This window comes from Eucyclogobius newberryi, unplaced genomic scaffold (assembly GCF_026437365.1).
Source record: "Eucyclogobius newberryi isolate DKJ021-1_F unplaced genomic scaffold, fEucNew1.0.hap1 SCAF_5, whole genome shotgun sequence".
Taxonomy (NCBI): domain Eukaryota; kingdom Metazoa; phylum Chordata; class Actinopteri; order Gobiiformes; family Gobiidae; genus Eucyclogobius; species Eucyclogobius newberryi.
Genome location: NW_027316167.1, coordinates 3,527,425 through 3,554,904, shown reverse-complemented (window position 1 = coordinate 3,554,904; position 27,480 = coordinate 3,527,425). Strand labels below are relative to the sequence as shown.

The 27,480-nt window shown below is 43.2% G+C and overlaps 1 protein-coding gene across 1 annotated transcript in view; it reads left to right on the top strand.

Moving 5' to 3' along the window:
* The window catches only part of bbox1 (butyrobetaine (gamma), 2-oxoglutarate dioxygenase (gamma-butyrobetaine hydroxylase) 1), a 37,274-nt gene that overhangs the window by 425 nt on the left and 9,369 nt on the right, over positions 1 to 27,480 (top strand). Inside the window, exons 2-5 of the mRNA XM_072465163.1 lie at positions 11,088 to 11,640; positions 16,719 to 16,833; positions 26,286 to 26,484; positions 27,008 to 27,113. Of these exons, the coding sequence (XP_072321264.1) occupies positions 11,098 to 11,640; positions 16,719 to 16,833; positions 26,286 to 26,484; positions 27,008 to 27,113 (963 nt within the window). The 5' untranslated portion in view covers positions 11,088 to 11,097. The remainder of the gene's footprint in view (positions 1 to 11,087; positions 11,641 to 16,718; positions 16,834 to 26,285; positions 26,485 to 27,007; positions 27,114 to 27,480) is intronic.

The window sequence follows — 27,480 nt, the reverse complement described above, 5'->3', positions numbered from 1 at the left end:
GGAGATGAACGTGACGTGAAGTGTTGATGTGTCTGGAACATGGATGTATTATGGTCTGGAGCGACTCAGCTTTGAAGTCAAGCTAAATATACATATGCAGCAGGATAAATGAATAAAAGCATTCAAATAAAATACTGTATTTTCCGGAGTATAAGTCGCACCAGCCAAAAAAATGCATAATAGAGAAGAAAAAATCACATATAAGTCGCTCCGTAGTATAAGTAAATAAATATAAGTAAAAGTCGCACCCCGGCCAAAACTATGAAAAAAGGTGCGACTTATAGTCCAGAAAATACGGTAATTACAACACAATATAAACAAACCCTCAAATCGATATTAAAATACAAATAAATGTGAATTAAATAGAAATCAAAGTTGAATAAAATCATACATTAGAGACTTATACTCTTGTTAGAGCTCAGGATTGTGACATCACGCGTCCTGAACGTTCAGGATTGTGACATCACGCGTCCTGAACGTTCAGGATTGTGACATCACGCGTCCTGAACGTTCAGGATTGTGACATCTCGCGTCCTGAACGTTCAGGATTGTGACATCACGCGTCCTGAACGTTCAGGATTGTGACATCACGCGTCCTGAACGTTCAGGATTGTGACATCTCGCGTCCTGAACGTTCAGGATTGTGACATCACGCGTCCTGAACGTTCAGGATTGTGACATCACGCGTCCTGAACGTTCAGGATTGTGACATCACGCGTCCTGAAGGTTCAGGATTGTGACATCACGCGTCCTGAACGTTCAGGATTGTGACATCACGCGTCCTGAACGTTCAGGATTGTGACATCACGCGTCCTGAACGTTCAGGATTGTGACATCACGCGTCCTGAACGTTCAGGATTGTGACATCACGCGTCCTGAACGTTCAGGATTGTGACATCACGCGTCCTGAACGTTCAGGATTGTGACATCACGCGTCCTGAACGTTCAGGATTGTGACATCACGCGTCCTGAACGTTCAGGATTGTGACATCACGCGTCCTGAACGTTCAGGATTGTGACATCACGCGTCCTGAACGTTCAGGATTGTGACATCACGCGCCCTGAACGTTCAGGATTGTGACATCACGCGTCCTGAACGTTCAGGATTGTGACATCACGCGTCCTGAACGTTCAGGATTGTGACATCACGCGTCCTGAACGTTCAGGATTGTGACATCACGCGCCCTGAACGTTCAGGATTGTGACATCACGCGTCCTGAACGTTCAGGATTGTGACATCACGCGTCCTGAACGTTCAGGATTGTGACATCACGCGTCCTGAACGTTCAGGATTGTGACATCACGCGTCCTGAACGTTCAGGATTGTGACATCACGCGTCCTGAACGTTCAGGATTGTGACATCACGCGTCCTGAACGTTCAGGATTGTGACATCACGCGCCCTGAACGTTCAGGATTGTGACATCACGCGCCCTGAACGTTCAGGATTGTGACATCACGCGCCCTGAACGTTCAGGATTGTGACATCACGCGTCCTGAACGTTCAGGATTGTGACATCACGCGTCCTGAACGTTCAGGATTGTGACATCACGCGTCCTGAACGTTCAGGATTGTGACATCACGCGTCCTGAACGTTCAGGATTGTGACATCACGCGTCCTGAACGTTCAGGATTGTGACATCACGCGTCCTGAACGTTCAGGATTGTGACATCACGCGTCCTGAACGTTCAGGATTGTGACATCACGCGTCCTGAACGTTCAGGATTGTGACATCACGCGTCCTGAACGTTCAGGATTGTGACATCACGCGCCCTGAACGTTCAGGATTGTGACATCACGCGTCCTGAACGTTCAGGATTGTGACATCACGCGTCCTGAACGTTCAGGATTGTGACATCACGCGTCTTGAACGTTCAGGATTGTGACATCACGCGTCCTGAACGTTCAGGATTGTGACATCACGCGTCCTGAACGTTCAGGATTGTGACATCACGCGCCCTGAACGTTCAGGATTGTGACATCACGCGCCCTGAACGTTCAGGATTGTGACATCACGCGCCCTGAACGTTCAGGATTGTGACATCACGCGTCCTGAACGTTCAGGATTGTGACATCACGCGCCCTGAACGTTCAGGATTGTGACATCACGCGTCCTGAACGTTCAGGATTGTGACATCACGCGTCCTGAACGTTCAGGATTGTGACATCACGCGTCCTGAACGTTCAGGATTGTGACATCACGCGCCCTGAACGTTCAGGATTGTGACATCACGCGTCCTGAACGTTCAGGATTGTGACATCACGCGCCCTGAACGTTCAGGATTGTGACATCACGCGTCCTGAACGTTCAGGATTGTGACATCACGCGTCCTGAACGTTCAGGATTGTGACATCACGCGCCCTGAACGTTCAGGATTGTGACATCACGCGTCCTGAACGTTCAGGATTGTGACATCACGCGTCCTGAACGTTCAGGATTGTGACATCACGCGCCCTGAACGTTCAGGATTGTGACATCACGCGTCCTGAACGTTCAGGATTGTGACATCCCGCGTCCTGAACGTTCAGGATTGTGACATCACGCGTCCTGAACGTTCACTTAGGTTTATGTTAATAGTTAATTACTAAAGTTTCATTAAAGCGTTCGAACACTGTTGATATGTAAATATAGTGGTTCAGTTGATTATCGAGTTGTTCCACAGTTTTTTGCCCCAGTTTGGCTCATGTACCAGGAACAAAAACGTGGCAGATTTCCATGGCAACAGGTGTTTTTTGACGTGCTTTATTACTCATCAATTCTCACTTCTGCAGGTTTATAACAATATGAAGAGTTAATGTGGGCAGATGATGACAGGCACTAAAAGCTGCACTGACTGACCGCTTAGTGACCGCTTAGTGACCGCTTAGTGACCGCTTAGTGACTGATCATTGACTGATCATTGACCCTGATGTGGACAGAACGTTCCGGTTCACACAACAACTTACTAAAGCGTCATATTTCGGTGTAAAGGCTGTTTCGTAGCACGACTGTTATCTATGTGTGTGTAAAAGTCACACGGCCATTGAACTGCAGTATAAGACGTTTACCTCATTATATTTAAACACTCGTTATATTTACACACTCGTTATATTTAAACACTCGTTATATTTACACACTCGTTATATTTAAACACTCGTTATATTTACACACTCGTTATATTTAAACACTCGTTATATTTAAACACTCGTTATATTTAAACACTCGTTATATTTACACACTCGTTATATTTAAACACTCGTTATATTTAAACACTCGTTATATTTACACACTCGTTATATTTAAACACTCGTTATATTTAAACACTCGTTATATTTACACACTCGTTATATTTAAACACTCGTTATATTTACACACTCGTTATATTTAAACACTCGTTATATTTAAACACTCGTTATATTTACACACTCGTTATATTTACACACTCGTTATATTTAAACACTCGTTATATTTATACACTCGTTATATTTACACACTCGTTATATTTAAACACTCGTTATATTTAAACACTCGTTATATTTACACACTCGTTATATTTAAACACTCGTTATATTTAAACACTCGTTATATTTAAACACTCGTTATATTTAAACACTCGTTATATTTACACACTCGTTATATTTAAACACTCGTTATATTTACACACTCGTTATATTTAAACACTCGTTATATTTAAACACTCGTTATATTTACACACTCGTTATATTTAAACACTCGTTATATTTAAACACTCGTTATATTTACACACTCGTTATATTTAAACACTCGTTATATTTAAACACTCGTTATATTTAAACACTCGTTATATTTACACACTCGTTATATTTAAACACTCGTTATATTTACACACTCGTTATATTTAAACACTCGTTATATTTACACACTCGTTATATTTACACACTCGTTATATTTAAACACTCGTTATATTTACACACTCGTTATATTTAAACACTCGTTATATTTAAACACTCGTTATATTTACACACTCGTTATATTTAAACACTCGTTATATTTACACACTCGTTATATTTAAACACTCGTTATATTTAAACACTCGTTATATTTACACACTCGTTATATTTAAACACTCGTTATATTTAAACACTCGTTATATTTACACACTCGTTATATTTAAACACTTGTTATATTTACACACATTTGAAATGAAACAAAATCTTCACTAAAGGAGAACTCTCAAAGAGAATAATATCTAAACTATATAAAAAAAGTATTAACAATTTGGACAGTAAATTTTGTGTCGACTGACGAAGAATGGGAAATATACTGTATATAGTGTATAAAGTGTATATAGTGTATTTACTGTATATACTGTATATGGTGTATATAGTGTATATACTGTATATAGTGTATATAGTGTATATAGTGTATTTACTGTATATACTGTATATGGTGTATATAGTGTATATACTGTATATAGTGTATATAGTGTATATACTGTATAAAGTGTATATAGTGTATTTACTGTATATAGTGTATTTACTGTATATGGTGTATATAGTGTATATAGTGTATATGGTGTATATAGTGTATATAGTGTATATAGTGTAGATAGTGTAGATAGTGTATATAGTGTAGATAGTGTATATAGTGTATTTACTGTATATACTGTATATGGTGTATATAGTGTATATACTGTATATACTGTATATAGTGTATAAAGTGTATATAGTGTATATACTGTATAAAGTGTATATAGTGTATATAGTGTATATACTGTATATGGTGTATATAGTGTATATACTGTATAAAGTGTATATAGTGTATTTACTGTATATAGTGTATTTACTGTATATGGTGTATATAGTGTATATAGTGTATATACTGTATAAAGTGTATATAGTGTATATACTGTATAAAGTGTATATACTGTATATAGTGTATATAGTGTATATAGTGTATATAGTGTATATAGTGTATATACTGTATAAAGTGTATATAGTGTATTTACTGTATATAGTGTATTTACTGTATATGGTGTATATAGTGTATATAGTGTATATAGTGTATATACTGTATAAAGTGTATATACTGTATATAGTGTATATAGTGTATATAGTGTATATAGTGTATATAGTGTATATACTGTATAAAGTGTATATAGTGTATTTACTGTATATAGTGTATTTACTGTATATGGTGTATATAGTGTATATAGTGTATATAGTGTATATACTGTATAAAGTGTATATACTGTATATAGTGTATATAGTGTATATAGTGTAGATAGTGTAGATAGTGTATATACTGTATAAAGTGTATATACTGTATATAGTGTATATAGTGTATATAGTGTATATAGTGTATATAGTGTAGATAGTGTAGATAGTGTATATAGTGTATGAAGTGTATATAGTGTATATAGTGTATATAGTGTATGAAGTGTAGATAGTGTATATAGTGTATATAGTGTATATAGTGTAGATAGTGTATATAGTGTATATAGTGTATATAGTGTAGATAGTGTATATAGTGTATATAGTGTATATAGTGTAGATAGTGTATATAGTGTAGATAGTGTATATGGTGTATATATTGTATATAGTGTAGATAGTGTATATAGTGTAGATAGTGTATATAGTGTATATAGTGTATATAGTGTAGATAGTGTAGATAGTGTATATGGTGTATATAGTGTATATAGTGTATATAGTGTATATAGTGTATATAGTGTATATAGTGTAGATAGTGTATATAGTGTAGATAGTGTATATAGTGTATATGGTGTATATAGTGTATATAGTGTATATAGTGTATTTACTGTATATAGTGTATTTACTGTACATACTGTATATGGTGTATATAGTGTATATACTGTATATATGTATATAGTGTATAAAGTGTATATAGTGTATTTACTGTATATACTGTATATACTGTATAAAGTGTATATAGTGTATATGGTGTATATAGTGTATATAGTGTATATACTGTATATAGTGTATATAGTGTATAAGTGTATATACTGTATATAGTGTATATAGTGTATATAGTGTATATAGTGTATATAGTGTAGATAGTGTATATAGTGTAGATAGTGTATATAGTGTATATACTGTATATAGTGTATATAGTGTATATAGTGTATATAGTGTAGATAGTGTAGATAGTGTAGATAGTGTATATAGTGTATATAGTGTATATAGTGTATATAGTGTATATAGTGTATATAGTGTATATAGTGTAGATAGTGTAGATAGTGTAGATAGTGTATATAGTGTATATAGTGTATATAGTGTAGATAGTGTATATAGTGTATATAGGTGTATATAGTGTATATAGTGTAGATAGTGTAGATAGTGTAGATGTGTATAGTGTATATAGTGTATATAGTGTATATAGTGTATATAGTGTATATAGTGTAGATAGTGTATATAGTGTATAGGTGTATATAGTGTAGATAGTGTATATAGTGTATATAGTGTAGATAGTGTATATAGTGTATATGGTGTATATAGTGTAGATAGTGTATATAGTGTATATAGTGTAGATAGTGTATATAGTGTATATGGTGTATATAGTGTATATAGTGTATATAGTGTAGATAGTGTATATGTGTATATAGTGTATATAGTGTATATAGTGTATATAGTGTATATAGTGTAGATAGTGTATATAGTGTATATAGTGTAGATAGTGTATATAGTGTATATGTGTATATAGTGTATATAGTGTAGATAGTGTATATAGTGTATATGGTGTATATAGTGTATATAGTGTAGATAGTGTATATGGTGTATATAGTGTATATAGTGTATATAGTGTATATAGTGTATATGGTGTATATAGTGTATATAGTGTATATAGTGTATATGGTGTATATAGTGTATATAGTGTAGATAGTGTATATAGTGTAGATAGTGTATATAGTGTATATAGTGTAGATAGTGTATATAGTGTATATAGTGTATATGGTGTATATAGTGTATATAGTGTAGATAGTGTATATAGTGTATATGGTGTATATAGTGTATATAGTGTATATAGTGTAGATAGTGTATATGGTGTATATAGTGTATATGGTGTATATAGTGTATATAGTGTAGATAGTGTATATAGTGTAGATAGTGTATATAGTGTATATGGTGTATATAGTGTATATAGTGTAGATAGTGTATATAGTGTATATAGTGTATATAGTGTAGATAGTGTAGATAGTGTATATAGTGTATATAGTGTAGATAGTGTATATAGTGTATATGGTGTATATAGTGTAGATAGTGTATATAGTGTATATAGTGTATATACTGTATATGGTGTATTTACTGTATATGGTGTATATACTGTATATACTGTATATGGTGTATATAGTGTATATACTGTATATACTGTATATAGTGTATTTACTGTATATACTGTATATGGTGTATATAGTGTATATACTGTATATACTGTATATAGTGTAGATAGTGTATATAGTGTATTTACTGTATATACTGTATATGGTGTATATAGTGTATATACTGTATATACTGTATATAGTGTATTTACTGTATATACTGTATATGGTGTATATAGTGTATATACTGTATATACTGTATATAGTGTAGATAGTGTATATAGTGTATTTACTGTATATACTGTATATAGTGTATAAAGTGTATATAGTGTATTTACTGTATATACTGTATATACTGTATATAGTGTATTTACTGTATATGGTGTATATAGTGTATATACTGTATATAGTGTATATAGTGTATAAAGTGTATATACTGTATATAGTGTATATAGTGTAGATAGTGTATATAGTGTATATAGTGTATATAGTGTAGATAGTGTAGATAGTGTAGATAGTGTATATAGTGTATATGGTGTATATGGTGTAGATAGTGTAGATAGTGTAGATAGTGTAGATAGTGTAGATAGTGTATATAGTGTATATGGTGTATATAGTGTATATGGTGTATATAGTGTAGATAGTGTAGATAGTGTATATAGTGTAGATAGTGTATATAGTGTATATGGTGTATATGGTGTATATAGTGTAGATAGTGTATATAGTGTATATAGTGTATATGGTGTATATAGTGTATATAGTGTATATAGTGTATTTACTGTATATAGTGTATTTACTGTACATACTGTATATGGTGTATATAGTGTATATACTGTATATACTGTATATAGTGTATAAAGTGTATATAGTGTATTTACTGTATATACTGTATATACTGTATAAAGTGTATATAGTGTATATGGTGTATATAGTGTATATAGTGTATATACTGTATATAGTGTATATAGTGTATAAAGTGTATATACTGTATATAGTGTATATAGTGTATATAGTGTAGATAGTGTATATAGTGTATATAGTGTATATAGTGTAGATAGTGTATATAGTGTAGATAGTGTATATAGTGTATATACTGTATATAGTGTATATACTGTATATAGTGTATATAGTGTAGATAGTGTAGATAGTGTAGATAGTGTATATAGTGTATATAGTGTATATAGTGTATATAGTGTAGATAGTGTATATAGTGTATATAGTGTAGATAGTGTATATAGTGTATATGGTGTATATAGTGTATATAGTGTAGATAGTGTAGATAGTGTATATGGTGTATATGGTGTATATAGTGTATATAGTGTATATAGTGTATATAGTGTATATAGTGTAGATAGTGTATATGGTGTATATGGTGTATATAGTGTAGATAGTGTATATAGTGTATATAGTGTAGATAGTGTATATAGTGTATATGGTGTATATAGTGTAGATAGTGTATATAGTGTATATAGTGTAGATAGTGTATATAGTGTATATGGTGTATATAGTGTATATAGTGTATATAGTGTATATAGTGTAGATAGTGTATATGGTGTATATAGTGTATATAGTGTATATAGTGTATATGGTGTATATAGTGTATATAGTGTAGATAGTGTATATAGTGTATATAGTGTAGATAGTGTATATAGTGTATATGGTGTATATAGTGTATATAGTGTAGATAGTGTATATAGTGTATATGGTGTATATAGTGTATATAGTGTAGATAGTGTATATGGTGTATATAGTGTATATGGTGTATATAGTGTATATAGTGTATATAGTGTATATGGTGTATATAGTGTATATAGTGTATATAGTGTATATGGTGTATATAGTGTATATAGTGTAGATAGTGTATATAGTGTAGATAGTGTATATAGTGTAGATAGTGTATATAGTGTATATAGTGTATATGGTGTATATAGTGTATATAGTGTAGATAGTGTATATGGTGTATATAGTGTATATAGTGTATATAGTGTAGATAGTGTATATGGTGTATATAGTGTATATGGTGTATATAGTGTATATAGTGTAGATAGTGTATATAGTGTAGATAGTGTATATAGTGTATATGGTGTATATAGTGTATATAGTGTAGATAGTGTATATAGTGTATATAGTGTAGATAGTGTAGATAGTGTATATAGTGTATATAGTGTAGATAGTGTATATAGTGTATATGGTGTATATAGTGTAGATAGTGTATATAGTGTATATAGTGTATTTACTGTATATGGTGTATTTACTGTATATGGTGTATATACTGTATATACTGTATATGGTGTATATAGTGTATATACTGTATATACTGTATATAGTGTATTTACTGTATATACTGTATATGGTGTATATAGTGTATATACTGTATATACTGTATATAGTGTAGATAGTGTATATAGTGTATTTACTGTATATACTGTATATGGTGTATATAGTGTATATACTGTATATACTGTATATAGTGTATTTACTGTATATACTGTATATGGTGTATATAGTGTATATACTGTATATACTGTATATAGTGTAGATAGTGTATATAGTGTATTTACTGTATATACTGTATATAGTGTATAAAGTGTATATAGTGTATTTACTGTATATACTGTATATACTGTATATAGTGTATTTACTGTATATGGTGTATATAGTGTATATACTGTATATAGTGTATATAGTGTATAAAGTGTATATACTGTATATAGTGTATATAGTGTATATAGTGTATATGGTGTATATGGTGTAGATAGTGTAGATAGTGTAGATAGTGTATATAGTGTATATGGTGTATATAGTGTATATGGTGTATATAGTGTAGATAGTGTAGATAGTGTATATAGTGTAGATAGTGTATATAGTGTATATGGTGTATATGGTGTATATAGTGTATATAGTGTAGATAGTGTATATAGTGTATATGGTGTATATAGTGTAGATAGTGTATATAGTGTAGATAGTGTATATGGTGTAGATAGTGTATATAGTGTAGATAGTGTATATAGTGTATATGGTGTATATAGTGTATATAGTGTATATAGTGTATATAGTGTAGATAGTGTATATAGTGTATATGGTGTATATAGTGTATATAGTGTATATAGTGTATATAGTGTATATAGTGTATATAGTGTATATAGTGTAGATAGTGTAGATAGTGTATATAGTGTATATGGTGTATATAGTGTATATAGTGTAGATAGTGTATATAGTGTAGATAGTGTATATAGTGTATATGGTGTATATAGTGTAGATAGTGTATATAGTGTATATGGTGTAGATAGTGTATATAGTGTATATGGTGTATATAGTGTAGATAGTGTATATAGTGTAGATAGTGTATATAGTGTAGATAGTGTATATAGTGTATATAGTGTAGATAGTGTATATAGTGTATATGGTGTATATAGTGTAGATAGTGTATATAGTGTATATGGTGTATATAGTGTATATGGTGTATATAGTGTATATGGTGTATATAGTGTATATAGTGTAGATAGTGTATATAGTGTATATAGTGTATATAGTGTAGATAGTGTATATAGTGTAGATAGTGTATATAGTGTAGATAGTGTATATAGTGTATATAGTGTATATAGTGTAGATAGTGTATATAGTGTATATGGTGTATATAGTGTATTTACATCCCAATGTAACATCGAGCTTCAGTCTCTGACCTTTGGGAGATCATAGAAACCCAAACATGGCTGATTTCTACTTATTAGTGGAAATCTGGATAATTGGACGAGTTTCAAGTGTTTTTCAGACGTCTGTTGTGTCCACAGCCTCTGAACCATGTGGACGAGCAGATGCACTGTCCTACCAAGGAGCTTCTCAGCCCTCCCCGTCCTGTCTGTGAGGGGCTGTGGTGGACCTCAGCTGTCCCTGTCCTCTCGGTCCTCTCCCCTGTCCTCTCAGTCCTCTCTCTCCTCACTGTCCTCTCCCCTGTCCTCCTTGTCCTCTCTCTCCTCTTCGTCCTCCCTGTCCTCTCTATTGTCTCTGTCCTCTCTTTCATCTCTGTCCTCCCTGTCCTCTCTCTCCTCCCTGTCCTCCCTGTCCCCCCGTCAGCCGCAGAGGCGTGGCCAGCACACCCTGGGCTCGCCTTCTCTCTCCAAGCCGAGTCCAAGTGTGCGCTGCGTCGGGGCCCTGCACAAAGAGCGCCTCCTGCAGGTGGAGTGGGAGGACGGGGGACACAGCCTCTACCCTTTCACTTGGCTTCGGGACAACTGCCAGTGCCCCACGTGCACCCTCCAGTCTGCCCAGGCCCGCAAACTGCTGGTGGGGGACCTGGACGTGAACATCGGGCTGGACTCTGTGGAGCTGACCAATGACAACAAGGTAAAGGACACACCCGGGTAAACGAGGTAAAGGACACGCCCGGGTAAACAAGGTGAAGGACACGCCCGGGTAAACGAGGTAAAGGACACGCCCGGGTAAACAAGGTGAAGGACACGCCCGGGTAAACAAGGTAAAGGACATGCCCGGGTAAACAAGGAAAAGGACACGCCCGGGTAAACAAGGAAAAGGACACGCCCGGGTAAACAAGGAAAAGGACACGCCCGGGTATATGTGATGCTGGAGCTCCATCTCAGGTTCATCGGGCGCACAACAGATCAGAGCCTGAAGAGTTTCTGAACTCACAAGGATTGTGTGTATTCCTCTTGCTGGAGAGGTTAGCAGATACCAGGAGAAAAAATAAGTTGTACAGGGATTCAAACCCTCAACCCTGCAGCCGGCTGCACGTGGAGCATGTGTGCTGCCGCCTTAACCACTCCACCACCGAGCAGAACTCCAACCACTTTTTCAAACGTGAAAAACAAGTAGTTTCTTCTACAAAAGCGACAGAAAAAGTGACATTTATATTCCACAAATAGTTATATTAAACTATATAGAACATATTAGTGCTGCAGTCTGAAGTTGTTGGTGTCAGGCCCTTCGTTAGGTCCTCACAGATGAAGCTTCAGTTGTTGGTGTCAGGCCCTTCGTTAGGTCCTCACAGATGAAGCTTCAGTTGTTGGTGTCAGGCCCTTCGTTAGGTCCTCACAGATGAAGCTTCAGTTGTTGGTGTCAGGCCCTTCGTTAGGTCCTCACAGATGAAGCTTCAGTTGTTGGTGTCAGGCCCTTCGTTAGGTCCTCACAGATGAAGCTTCAGTTGTTGGTGTCAGGCCCTTCGTTAGGTGCTCACAGATGAAGCTTCAGTTGTTGGTGACAGGCCCTTCGTTAGGTCCTCACAGATGAAGCTTCAGTTGTTGGTGTCAGGCCCTTCGTTAGGTCCTCACAGATGAAGCTTCAGTTGTTGGTGTCAGGCCCTTCGTTAGGTCCTCACAGATGAAGCTTCAGTTGTTGGTGTCAGGCCCTTCGTTAGGTCCTCACAGATGAAGCTTCAGTTGTTGGTGTCAGGCCCTTCGTTAGGTCCTCACAGATGAAGCTTCAGTTGTTGGTGTCAGGCCCTTCGTTAGGTCCTCACAGATGAAGCTTCAGTTGTTGGTGTCAGGCCCTTCGTTAGGTCCTCACAGATGAAGCTTCAGTTGTTGGTGTCAGGCCCTTCGTTAGGTCCTCACAGATGAAGCTTCAGTTGTTGGTGTCAGGCCCTTCGTTAGGTCCTCACAGATGAAGCTTCAGTTGTTGGTGTCAGGCCCTTCGTTAGGTCCTCACAGATGAAGCTTCAGTTGTTGGTGTCAGGCCCTTCGTTAGGTCCTCACAGATGAAGCTTCAGTTGTTGGTGTCAGGCCCTTCGTTAGGTCCTCACAGATGAAGCTTCAGTTGTTGGTGTCAGGCCCTTCGTTAGGTCCTCACAGATGAAGCTTCAGTTGTTGGTGTCAGGCCCTTCGTTAGGTCCTCACAGATGAAGCTTCAGTTGTTGGTGTCAGGCCCTTCGTTAGGTCCTCACAGATGAAGCTTCAGTTGTTGGTGTCAGGCCCTTCGTTAGGTCCTCACAGATGAAGCTTCAGTTGTTGGTGTCAGGCCCTTCGTTAGGTCCTCACAGATGAAGCTTCAGTTCCAGAGCACCAGGGGGACATGTGCTGAGTAGCTTGAACATTCATTCATAAACATTATGTAGGTTTTACCATGACCCAAGGTGACTGTTTAAATGTCCAATAAAGTTCAGAGGCTTCCCCAACGTACTCCGGCACCACTTAGAGCATCTTTACAGCCCACAGGAAGCTCATAACTGGCACTCCAGTGTGCTCAGCTTTCATTGGACTTTTGTGGAAATTAATGAAAGGTTTTATTTAGATTTGAACAAACGTCTGAAGTTGAGCATTAAAATTAGGATGGAAACAAGTTAATCAATGAATCACAATTAATCGATTATAATCCTCAACTAATTTAGAACCCGAATAATCATGACTAAATAGAATAATGTACAACAGAATCCTCAAACTGCGTCACTGGAGGTGTGTTTGGATCCCATGAAAACCTGCTTAAACCGGTCTGGAACAATGTCTTTAATGTGGGAGGAGCCTGTGCAAAGTAAACACAATATTATAAATGATCTTTAGAGCACAACTGAACAAACCTCCAAATGAAAACAATATTTATTTCCAAATGATTTTGCACATTGTAACAGTTTCAAACCAAACGACTCTGAACCTGCTACAAACCTCGTTATAGAACAATGATCACACGATTCTTCACAAGTTTTGGTGAAATATCTAAGGTTTTCAGACCTTTGGGGACCTTTGAGAGATCCTCATTCTTTCCCATAGTGCTTGAAAATGTTAGTCTGCTTAATAATGTGGAACGTCCTTAAGTAGTTTTTCATTGGACAAACTAATTGGTACAAGAGTCTGAGATTGATTTCACTGAGACACAATCCACGAGTTTCACTGGAAAACAAACAATGATCATTATGACATTTGAACACAATTAGCTTAATAATTTGAAACACAGTGTATCTTGGCACCAGAAAGACCCCAAGCTCTATGCCATTCATAAGGACAAAGATAAAATAAGATAAGATATTCCTTTATTGTCCCACATGGGGAAATTTCATTGGTGCAACGCAGGAAGATACAGAAGAAAAGAACAGATCACTTATTTCTGAAAGTGATCTGTTCTTTTTACTTAAGTCTGAAAAACACTTTCAGTAGAAGATCTCCTATAAACAAAAACTCCCATAGACAAATAAATAAATACATAAATACCATTGCATGTGATCACGACAGTAATTGCACATGAATATGTGTCACGATGGCACATGGATTGCACATGAACTTCACAGTAATTGCACATGAATCACGACAGTAATTGCACATATGACAGAATTGCACATGGTTAGGTCAGTATTGCGAGTGTTCAGGACTAACAGTGTTTGTTATAAAGTCTGACAACAGCAGAAGGAAAGACCTACGGAACCTTTCCTTCACACAGCGAGGGTGGATCAGTCTCTCACTGAAGCTGCTCTCCAGAGCGGAGAGAGTGTCCTGCAGGGGGCGACACTCATGGTCCAGCATAGATGTGAATCTAGCCAGGACCCTTCTGTCCCCCACCTCCTGCACCGAGTCCAGAGCACAGCCCAGGACGGAGCTGGACTTCTTGATGACTCTGTCCAGCTTCTTCCTCCCTCTCTGTGATGCTGCTGCTCCAGCAGGCCACACCATACAGGAGGGCTGATGCCACCTCATAGAAGGTCTTCAGGAGTGGCCCTGTCACTCCAAAAGACCTGAGTCTCCTCAGGAGGTAGAGCCGACTCTGGCTCTTCCTGTACAGTGCGTCTGTGTTATGAGTCCAGTCCAGTTTGTGGTTCAGATGAACACCAGGTACTTGTATGAGTCACTCTCCCAATGTCCCGTCCCTGGATGTTCACTGGTGACGGGGGCAGTCGGGTGGCGTCTGCGGAAATCCACCACCATCTCCTTGGTCTTCCCCGCGTTGATGAGGAGGTGGTTCCGCTGACACCAGTCCACAAAGTCCTGCGCCAGTCCTCTGTACTCCGCATCATCGTCGTCCGTGATGAGTCCGATGATGGCAGAGTCATCAGAGAACTTCTGCAGGACACAGCTGTCCGTGTCGTGTCTGAAGTCTGCAGTGTAAAGGGTGAAGAGAAAGGGCGCGAGGACAGTGCCCTGGGGCGCCCCCACACTGCAGGTCCCCCACACTGCAGGTCCGAGTGTCAGACACACAGTCCCGTGCTCTCACAAACTGGGGTCGGTCTGTGAGGTAGTCCAGGATCCACTCTTCCAGGTCATACTCCACACCAGCCGTCTCCAGCTTGTCCCTCAGGAGCTGATGGTGTTGAAGGCGCTGGAAAGATTGAAGAACAGGATCCTCACAGAGCTGCCAGGCTTCTCCAGGTGAGAGAGAGAGCGGTGCAGCAGGGAGATGACGGCGTCCTCCACTCCGATGCCAGGCCGATATGCAAACTGCAGCGGGTCCATGGCTGAGCTCACGGTGGAGCGGAGGTGGTCCAGGACCAGCCGCTCCAGTGTCTTCATCAGGTGGGACGTGAGAGCCACCGGCCTGAAGCTGTTGAGGTCTTTGGGGTGCGGTGTCTTAGGCACAGGTACCAGACAGGAGGTCTTCAGACCTGTGGTACCACCCTCAGCTTCAGGCTCATGTTGAAGACATGCTCCATAACTCCAAACAGTTCATCTGCAGGACTTAAGGAGCCTGGGGCTGATGCCATCAGGTCCTGCTGCCTTCCTCACTTTAATCCTCTTCAGCTCACTCCTCACCTGTGCTGCTGTGACAGTCAGTGGTTGGCAGGGGGACTGTGTGCTGGGGGGATGGGTGAGTCCAGGCGAAGTGGGGAGCCGATGGTCCGGGGCAGAGAAGTGAAGAGGAACAGATGCAGGGCAAGTCATGCGTTTCAGTGGCATTGGAGTTATTGGTAACCCAGAGGCAACATAAAGGAATGTTTGGTATTCAGGGATATTTTCACATTTTTGTTAATGCATTAAAACTTGGTCACTGGCAGCTAGCTCGCCGATGCACTGGCAGCTAGCTCGCCGATGCACTGGCAGCTAGCTCGCCGATGCACTGGCAGCTAGCTCGCAAATGCACTAGCAGCAAGCGCGCCAATGTAACCTCTTCAAAGCTTCAACAAAGATTATCAGGTGTGTTGTCATCGGTGATCTCTCTGTAAGACTGAGGTCAATTCTAAATATTTTTCTCTCGTCATAATCCGTACAACTGCGTCAGGCCGTGTGCGGGGAAATCTGTTGGTGGAGCCATTTACTGCCTGTACGACATTTGTCTAAGGACACGGGACGCTGGGACACATGTCTAAGGACACATGTTTTCCATTGCATTCAAAAGCATGACAGAATGTGGAAAATGGCTTACAGTAAATGATCATTCCATTGAATAACTAGTGTCTCTTCAACTAAAATCAAAATGTATTGTTATATATAGTATGTTGTATTGTTGTCCATAGCCTCTGTTGTTCATAGTGTCTGTTGTCCTCTTGGCAGGTGTCGGTGACGTGGCAGGACCAGCACACCAGCATGTTTGACTGTGACTGGCTGAAGAGGCGCTGTTTTTCTGCTGCTGCCAGACGAGCTGTTCAGGAGGAGCTGTTCCTCAACGGTCAGTGACGCACTCATGACCTGTACCACACGTGCACCTGTGCAGTATTACATACATTATACATGATATTCCCGGCCTGGCAGAGCTGGGTGTGTCCTCTGTGTGGCAGAGCTGGGTGTGTCCTCTGTGTGGCAGAGCTGGGTGTGTCCTCTGTGTGGCAGAGCTGGGTGTGTCCTCTGTGTGGCAGAGCTGGGTGTGTCCTCTGTGTGGCAGAGCTGGGTGCTCTGTGTGGGTCCTCTGTGTGGCAGAGCTGGGTGTGTCCTCTGTGTGGTAGATGTGACTATGTGGGAGGAGATAAACAAATCAAATCAAATCAATTTATTTTTGTAAGGCCCAAAATCACAACAACAGTTGCCTCTGAGGGCCACAGGGAGAAATGAATCAACAATGTCTGTGGTGGCGATGGAGTCAGACAATGTCTGTGGTGGCGAGGGACGATGTCCCAGGGTCCTCTGTCCTTAGACTCTCCTTCTCGGCCAGGAAAAACTACAAAAAAAACCTCTTTGGGAAAAAAGCGTAGAAACCTGGAGGAGTTCCAGTGAAGGAGAGATCCGACTCTCACAGACGGACAGACGGACACGAGGAGACTGGAGCTGGACCCACTCTTCAGGCAGATGAGGGACCGACTGAGGCGAACTGGAGCCACTCTTCAGGCAGATGACCAAGAGCAGGGGACCAAGGGCAGAACCCTGAGGAACACCTGTAATGATGGAGAAGATCAATGTGGCACCTGGGAAAGACGAAACCAGGTGAGGGCAGTGCCAGTGATAGAGTCAGAAAGATGAGGTAAAGATGAAGGATGAAGAGGTAAAGATGAAGGATGAGGAGGTAAAGATGAAGGATGAGGAGGTAAAGATGAAAGATGAGGAGGTAAAGATGAAGGATGAGGAGGTAAAGATGAAGGATGAGGAGGTAAAGATGAAGGATGAGGAGGTAAAGATGAAGGATGAGGAGGTAAAGATGAAAGATGAGGAGGTAAAGATGAAGGATGAGGAGGTAAAGATGAAGGATGAAGGAGGTAAAGATGAAGGATGAGGAGGTAAAGATGAAGGATGAGGAGGTAAAGATGAAGGATGAGGAGGTAAAGATGAAGGATGAGGAGGTAAAGATGAAGGATGAGGAGGTAAAGATGAAGGATGAAGGAGGTAAAGATGCTCTCCACATGGCACGAGGTGTTGTTCATGAAGCACTTTTGAGCACAAAGTGTTGAGTTTAAACACGTTACACACAGAACTTAGAATAGTATTTATTCTGTGATCAGATTATAAACTGTATTTTCATCAAACAGAATTGAACAAACTGTTGGCGATGGTGAAATGCCATCTTAAAAATCAATCATCTTCTTCTTTCCTGCTCGTGGGAAAAGTGCGATTTCATCTTTTCTTTCCACACATTTGTCATGATCACATCTGTTAAACTGGAGCGCTCTCATTTTCCACCACATTAACAATAGTCCTGCTGCTTCATGCTGCGCCAGACGCAAGAAGGGCCCTTAGAACAAGGTAGGGCTCTCAGAGGGAGGGAGGGAGCGAGGGAGGGAGGAGAGGGAAGCAGGGAGGGAGGGAAGAGGTGGGGTGAAGGGGCCGACGAGGTCCTGCAGGAGCCACGGGGCCGAGCGGCTTTGCTCGCTCTAACAGAGCCTCAGCAGAACTCTGGGAGGGAAGGAGAGAGAGAGAGGGAACAAGGGAGAGAGAGAGGAGGGAGGGAGAGGGAGAGAGGAGGGAGGGAGAGAGAGGGAGAGATAGAGGGAGGGAGAGAGGGGGAGGGAGGGAAGGAGAGAGGGAACAAGGGAGAGAGAGAGGAGGGAGGAAGAGGGAGAGAGGGAGGGAGAGAGAGGGAGAGATGGAGGAAGAGGGAGCGAGGGAGGGAGAGAGAGGGAGAGAGGGAGGGAAGGAGAGAGGGAGAGAGAGGGAACAAGGGAGAGAGAGAGGAGGGAGGGAGAGGGAGAGAGGAGGGAGGGAGAGAGAGGGAGAGAGGAGGGAGGGAGAGAGAGGGAGAGATAGAGGAAGAGGGAGAGAGGGAGGGAGAGAGAGGGAGGGAAGGAGAGAGGGAGAGAGAGGGAACAAGGGAGAGAGAGAGGAGGGAGGGGGAGAGAGAGAGGGAGGGAAGGAGAGGGGGGGAGGGGGAGGGAGGGATGGTATATTCCGACTCCAGGAAGATGAAACACAATATGGAAAAACATGGTCATATTTTAAGACTTATGAAGTAGATCTGAAGTCTCATCACAGCGATGCACGATTGCAGTTCAAACTGAGCTGAAAAGCAGATTTCAATGGTCGGTAGGAGACAACGATGGCGCGGTTCATGAGGAACGCTCTGAACCGCCGGCGAAGCTCATGATCGAGCGCTTTGAACGGCCGCAAAGAATGCAACGGTCAAAATGATCCCGATCTGACGCGAGGCGCATTTAAGACCTCTTCAAACGTGTTCTTAATGTGAGCTTTTCTTGGTGGAGTATGATGAGGGCAGGAGGACGATGGGGGCAGGAGGACGATGGGGGCAGGAGGACGATGAGGGCAGGAGGACGATGAGGGCAGGAGGACGATGAGGGCAGGAGGACGATGGGGGCAGGAGGACGATGAGGGCAGGAGGACGATGAGAGCAGGAGGACGATGAGGGCAGGAGGACGATGAGGGCAGGAGGACGATGGGGGCAGGAGGACGATGAGGGCAGGAGGACGATGAGAGCAGGAGGACGATGAGGGCAGGAGGACGATGAGGGCAGGAGGACGATGAGGGCAGGAGGACGATGAGGGCAGGAGGACGATGAGGGCAGGAGGACGATGGGGGCAGGAGGACGATGAGGGCAGGAGGACGATGGGGGCAGGAGGACGATGAGGGCAGGAGGACGATGGGGGCAGGAGGACGATGAGGGCAGGAGGACGATGGGGGCAGGAGGACGATGAGGGCAGGAGGACGATGAGAGCAGGAGGACGATGAGGGCAGGAGGACGATGAGGGCAGGAGGACGATGAGGGCAGGAGGACGATGAGGGCGCGAGGACGATGAGGGCAGGAGGACGATGAGGGCAGGAGGACGATGGGGGCAGGAGGACGATGAGGGCAGGAGGACGATGAGAGCAGGAGGACGATGAGGGCAGGAGGACGATGAGGGCAGGAGGACGATGAGGGCAGGAGGACGATGAGGGCAGGAGGACGATGAGGGCGCGAGGACGATGAGGGCAGGAGGACGATGGGGGCAGGAGGACGATGAGGGCAGGAGGACCATGAGAGCAGGAGGACGATGGGGGCAGGAGGACGATGAGGGCAGGAGGACGATGAGAGCAGGAGGACGATGAGGGCAGGAGGACGATGAGGGCAGGAGGACGATGGGGGCAGGAGGACGATGAGGGCAGGAGGACGATGAGGGCGCGAGGACGATGGGGGCAGGAGGACGATGAGGGCGCGAGGACGATGGGGGCAGGAGGACGATGAGGGCAGGAGGACGATGAGGGCAGGAGGACGATGAGGGCAGGAGGACGATGGGGGCAGGAGGACGATGAGGGCAGGAGGACGATGAGGGCAGGAGGACGATGAGGGCAGGGGGACGATGGGGGCAGGAGGACAATGGGGGGAGGGGGACGATGAGGGCAGGAGGACGATAGGGGCAGGAGGACGATGAGAGCAGGAGGACGATAGGGGCAGGAGGACGATGGGGGCAGGAGGGCGATGAGGACGATGAGGACTGAAGGGCTGAGGCAGAAGTTCTCCTCAGAAAAACAGAGAGACCTGAACAGCAACAAGAGATGGATCGTGGGACATTGTCTTTTGATGGTTCTGCTCAGAGCTGACCACCGGGGGCAGCAGTGAACACGCAGAACAGAACAGGCTGTGGGGGCCTCCATGTTTGTTTCCCTCTGGTGGTCATTTAGCAGAACACAGTCTTGACCTTGGAAACTGTTTGAAGGTCGAACGTGGTGATCGCATGAGGAGAATAACGAGTCATTAGTGTGATTGACAGTCGGGACTAGAACGATGCAGATGATGCAGCTCATCTCAAGACCTGCAATTATTAAAGTCACATCATTTCCTCTGCAAAGAATGGAAATGCTGCAGTTACACTGTAGTTTAGAAATACACGTTTGTCACTTCATCATTCAATCTTCTCCAAATGTGAACTTAAAACAGAAATCTTCTTATTAAACCATAAAGTGCTAATCTAATTGAAAAATCACTATTAGATATTTGTCCAGAATGCTTCAGCTCTAGATGAGTGAGAACATTTAATTATATTTATACATATATAGCTGTGTGAGGAGCCGTGTGAGGAGCCGTGTGTGAGGAGCCGTGTGTGAGGAGCCGTGTGTGAGGAGCCGTGTGTGAGGAGCCGTGTGTGAGGAGCCCTGTGTGAGGAGCCGTGTGAGGAGCCGTGTGAGGAGCCCTGTGTGAGGAGCCGTGTGTGAGGAGCCGTGTGTGAGGAGCCGTGTGAGGAGCCGTGTGTGAGCCGTGTGTGAGCCGTGTGTGAGGAGCCGTGTGTGAGCCGTGTGTGAGGAACCGTGTGAGGAGCCGTGTGTGAGCCGTGTGTGAGGAGCCGTGTGTGCGGAGCCGTGTGTGAGGAGCCGTGTGTGAGCCGTGTGTGAGGAGCCGTGTGTGAGCCGTGTGAGGAGCCGTGTGAGGAGTCGTGTGTGAGGAGCCGTGTGTGAGGAGCCGTGTGAGGAGTCGTGTGTGAGCCGTGTGTGAGGAGCCGTGTGTGAGCCGTGTGTGAGGAGCCGTGTGAGGAGCCGTGTGAGGAGCCGTGTGTGAGGAGCCGTGTGTGAGGAGCCGTGTGTGAGGAGCCGTGCATGATGCAGAGAGGAACAGTGAGGCTCTTGTGCCTCTGCAACATAAATAACTGTTTGTGCAGCAGCTGCTCCAGACGCTGCTGCAGCTGCTGCACACGTGAAAGAGTCAGATCTTGAACAGGTTTAGATGTTTTCTCATCATGTGATCTTCTCTCTGGATCACAGCAGTGGCTCCTCTGAGGGCCACACTGAAAAACAATCTTCATAGAGTCCTCTGTCTTCTGCAGGAAAACATACAAAAAACCTCCTTGAGTTACATCCATCTTCTTCAGCTTTACCCGGGGCCGGGTCCCGGGGCCGGGTCCCGGGGGCGGGTCCCGGGGGCGGGTCCCGGGGGCAGCAGTCTAAGCAGGGACTCCCAGACTTCCTAGGCCAGCCGAGAGTCATAGTCCCTCCAGTGTGTCCTGGGTCTTCCCCGGGGCCTCTTCTCAGTGGGACATGCCCGAAACACCTCCCCAGGAGGCGCCCAGGAGGCTCAGGAACAGATGCTGGAGGAGCAGCGGCTCTACTCCGAGCTCCCCCCATGTGGCCGAGCTCCTCACCCTATCGCTAAGGGAGCGCCCAGCCACCCGGCGGAGGAAACTCATTTCAACCACTTGTATCATCTTGTTCTTTCAGTCATTAAACCTCCTTGAGAAAAAGTATAAACCTGGAGGAGTTCCACATGAAGGAGAGACAGTGGAGCTGGAGCCACTCAGGAGGAGAACTGGTTCTGAGGAGAACCGGTTCTGAGGAGGACCGGTTCTGAGGAGAATATTGAGTGGAATATTGTGACAATCTTAAACGATTTTTTTTTTTTTTTTTTATTATTATGTTCAGCGTCTGAGGAGGACCGGTTCTGAGGAGAACCGGTTCTTCAGGCAGATGAAGAACCGTTCATCTGGAGTAGAGAGCGTTTTTCCAGGAGAGAATCATCTGGATCCACATCATGGATGTGTCTGTTCCACTCCCGACAGGAAGTGAGAGAAGAAGAAGAAAAGACAATGAACAGACACAAGTGAAATGAAATATGAAATATAGTGTTTATCAGAGGACAGAGCTCAAGCTGCCATACTTCCCCCAGAGTTAGTCCTAGGGCAGCGGAGCTGAAACTGTAGCTTTTATAGGTGTAGAAACAATAGTCCACATTCAGAATAGTCTATATGAGGCACAGTCCAGTCGGTCCTTCCCTTCTTTAGGTGTTAGAGATACGATGGCTTCTTTTTGAGTTTTTTAAGTACTCGGTTAAAGCAAAGGGATTTAGAGTTTTACTTGTGTGTTACTTGTTGTCTTGTCTCCACGTGCACATTCCAATGGTTCTTCTCAGTCCAATCAGAACAGACTCGTATCCTTGACTCATTTGGCACATTTTGGCCCCCCTTAGAAATGCAGCTGATTGAGCGCCTGAAGTGGAGCCGAGGGCCAGAGTGGGTGAGGGTCCTGTCGGGGCGCCGTGTCCCCCGAGGCCAGATGCCAAACTCTGGACAAATCCTTCCTCTTTTACCCTGAACAGTGGACATCCCCCGGACACAGGGGCCCTCCCACTGCAGTGTCCCCTTACCACAAGTGGAAAGTATGTGGAGGAAAGAGAGGGAGGAGAGAAGGATCTGAGACTGTTACTCATTTAAACAAGACCGATCCTGTCCTTAAAAACACTGTAACACAATCACATTTACACCTCTAACTACAATAACACTCCTTCTGTTTTAAAAAGGAAAATGTATTACAAATGTTTAAAAATGATGAATGCTCAATAAGAGATGGTCTTTTTTCCTGCAGCTGTTCCAAACGTGTCCATTTGTTTTGTCCGCGGGAGACATTTTAAAGCCCGAGTACATGACAGGACGGTCCCAAAACTAATGCTAATGCTAATGCTAATCTGTTCCTTCTGGCTGCCACATCATTTCCTTGTCAATAATGGGCATTTTGACTTTGGTTTTGTGAAAAAAACGCGACACATTTTGCCAACAGAATTCCTTCCAAACATGTGATTTTGTCAAAGCATCTCAACATTTGAACACGTGAGGCCAGCACAGGAACCTGCGGCATCGCACTGCACTCCATACGTTTCCATCGAGCTTCAGATTCAGAACAGCAACGCTCCCATTTGACCTGAAATAAAGTCTTTTTTTCTTTTGATAGCTGCAGTTTGGCCGTACAGATTCTTCAGATTGTTTTACTCGTCGAACAGCCGGTTTGGGACGGAACTTGGGTGTCTGGAAAAGATAAATCTGTGCAAAAAAAACATCTTGACTGAGTGTTCTTAGAATCGTAATAAATCCAGGTTGTGTTTTGACATCGTTTGCGTCAAAGAAAGAGGAGCAAAAAGACAGAAAGAAGCTGAGGTCCAGATGTGTCCAGGCTGAAGCTGTGGTCAGTGAAACCTGTTCACACATGCTCGGGTCAGCGTGTTGCGGTCACCCTCAGGGGCCACTCTGCTCCCGTGTGTGTCTCTGAACAAGGGGCCCCTCACAGCTCCAGCTTTTAAACACGTTTACAGTGTTCTCCGCTCCGCCTGGAACATTATCGGACACACATAAAACTCAAACTCTTACGACTCGTTTGTTTCCAAATGGACAGTTCCGACGCCGACATCGTCTCAAGTCTCATTATAATAAGCAGCTATCGTTGTTAGCCTGACATACACCTCCATAAATGTGACGCAAACATACTTTGTGTCCCAATGATCCTGTCACGCACCAGTCCTCACACTGCCCTACTTTTGGATTCCCGCCGTGCGCATTGTGAAACATGTGAAATCCTCTCGCGTATCAGACGTCTCCATGGCGACGCACAGTGAATGATGCATGTCTGAGCGCTCCCGCTGGCTTCAGCCCGTTAGCGCCACGCTGAGAAACCCTAGCTGCTTTCACTCCTGAACACGGATGTGAGCATGTGGAACAGGCACACGTGCTAACAGCCACATGCTAACAGTGCGGCCTCACGGTAATGTTGTAAGCAGCTGGAAGTAGAGCACCAAGAAGACATTTGATCTGTAAATGCAGTTTAAAATAATCACAGATGAGAGAACATGGTGAATAGGTGTACGTTTGCTAACGCTAACACCTTCAGCTACATGACGTATGCTAACGCTAACACCTTCAGCTACATGACGTATGCTAACTATAGTAGAAAAAGCTTCAGTTGTAGTCATCTGGACTCAGTTTGAAAAAATAGACGTTTCGACTCTCATCCAAGAGTCATTGTCAATAACAGAATTTAGGTCGAGAACTCCGATATTAATACTGTTCTGTGGTAAGACCCGCCCATTGGGCGGAGCCTTCCTGAAGTAGAAAGAGTCGTTTGTTTCAACAGAAACTCCCCCTTGTATCTACCGAGCTAGCCTATTCAGAATCTTAATGGGCTATTAGAAACCTCTTTGTCTTTGTGAGACCCTGGCTCAACCACCCTGAGTACCTGATTAGCATCTGAATGTCCTCTACCTTTCCAGGGGTTCAGAATTCCATTATAAATAACAGGAAGATTAAACCTTAGCCCTCCATTTCTGTTTAAAGAAGGTCTTTCTTTTTTAACAAAAATAGCTTCCTTGACTCCTCTTTCAAACCATCTTTTCTCCTGCTTAAAACCTTCACCTCACCGTCTTCAAACGAGTGATTAGAGGCTTCAAGATGGAGATGCACGGCACTCTGAGGTCCTGAACTTTTTTTTTTTTTTTTTTTTCAAACTGAGTCCAGATGACTACAACTGAAGCTTTTTCTACTATGGAACACGCCTGGACGAATGAGGGATTACACCGACGTATGCTAACGCTAACACCTTCAGCCACATGACGTATGCTAACGCTAACACCTTCAGCTACATGACGTATGCTAACGCTAACACCTTCAGCTACATGACGTATGCTAACGCTAACACCTTCAGCCACATGACGTATGCTAACGCTAACACCTTCAGCTACATGACGTATGCTAACGCTAACACCTTCAGCCACATGACGTATGCTAACGCTAACACCTTCAGCTACATGACGTATGCTAACGCTAACACCTTCAGCTACATGACGTATGCTAACGCTAACACCTTCAGCTACATGACGTATGCTAACGCTAACACCTTCAACTACATGACGTATGCTAACGCTAACACCTTCAACTACATGACGTATGCTAACGCTAACACCTTCAGCTACATGACGTATGCTAACGCTAACACCTTCAGCTACATGAAGCACAGACAGAATTGTGGTAAGTGTCTGGTATGTTAACGTAACATATGAACAGTTATTCAGATAGCTATAGCATAAAGAACATGCTAACAAGTTTAGCAAAGCATCAGTTTTACCCCAAATCACTAAATCCACTGAATTCTTCTTCCTCTGTGTCACTTCTAAACAACTCCACAAACTCCAGAGGAAGAGGAAGTGCAGATTCTTCTTCTGCGTCGCTTAGAGGCTAGAGCGCCCTCTTGTGGTTGTCAGTGTGAAAATAACAAATAATATCACATATAAGTCACTCCGGAGTATAAGTCGCACCCCGGACAAAACTATGACAAAAGTGCAACTTATAGTCCGGAGAATACGGTAAATACAAATATAAGCATCTTCACTTCCCACTATTGTCATCAAAGAACATCAGAAACAATGAAAGACAAATCCACATTTTCCTCACACATAACGACCTTTTCTAAAATGTGGAATCTCATTGGACAAAAGAATGTTGTGGTCGTGTGTTGCAGAGCGCCTGCACTGGGGCTCCTCCCTCCGGGTGCCCACCGCTCACTTTGAGGAGGTTCTGGAGGACGACGAGGCGGCTCTGGCCTGGCTCCTGGCTCTGAGGCGCGTCGGTGTGGTCCTCCTGCAGGGGGCGCCACAAGAGCCCGGGCAAGTGGCTCGACTGGCTCAACGCATCGGCTTTCTGAGACTCACCTTCTACGGGTGAGTTCAGCTTCAACCAGGGGCCATAGTACTCTTAAGGTCCCCTCTGAGGCCCCCTCTGAGGCCCCCTCTGAGGCCCCCTCTGAGGTCACGTGTTGCTCGTGCTGAACGTGCTGCTCGTGTTGCTTGTGCTGAACGTGCTGCTCGTGCTGAACGTGCTGCTCGTGCTGAACGTGCTGCTCGTGCTGAACGTGTTGCTCGTGCTGCTCGTGCTGCTCGTGCTGAACGTGTTGCTCGTGCTGAACGTGCTGCTCGTGCTGAACGTGTTGCTCGTGCTGAACGTGCTGCTCGTGCTGAACGTGCTGCTCGTGCTGAACGTGCTGAACGTGCTGCTCGTGCTGAACGTGTTGCTCGTGCTGAACGTGCTGCTCGTGCTGAACGTGTTGCTCGTGCTGAACGTGCTGCTCGTGCTGCTCGTGCTGAACGTGTTGCTCGTGCTGCTCGTGCTGAACGTGCTGCTCGTGCTGAACGTGCTGCTCGTGCTGAACGTGCTGCTCGTGCTGAACCTGTGCATTGTTTCCAGACACACGTTTAAGGTCCAGGACAAGCCCATGGCCAACAACGTGGCGTATACATCCGAGAAGTGCAGCTTCCACACGGACTACCCCGCCCTGGACTACCCTCCTGGAGTGAGCATGACACTGGGCCTCAGACTCTATGACACTCTGGGCCTCAGACTCTATGACACTCTGGGCCTCAGACTCTATGACACACTGGGCCTCAGACTCTATGACACTCTGGGCCTCAGACTCTATGACACTCTGGGCCTCAGACTCTATGACACTCTGGGCCTCAGACTCTATGACACTCTGGGCCTCAGACTCTATGACACTCTGGGCCTCAGACTCTATGACACTCTGGGCCTCAGACTCTATGACACACTGGGCCTCAGACTCTATGACACACTGGGCCTCAGACTCTATGACACTCTGGGCCTCAGACTCTATGACACACTGGGCCTCAGACTCTATGACACTCTGGGCCTCAGACTCTATG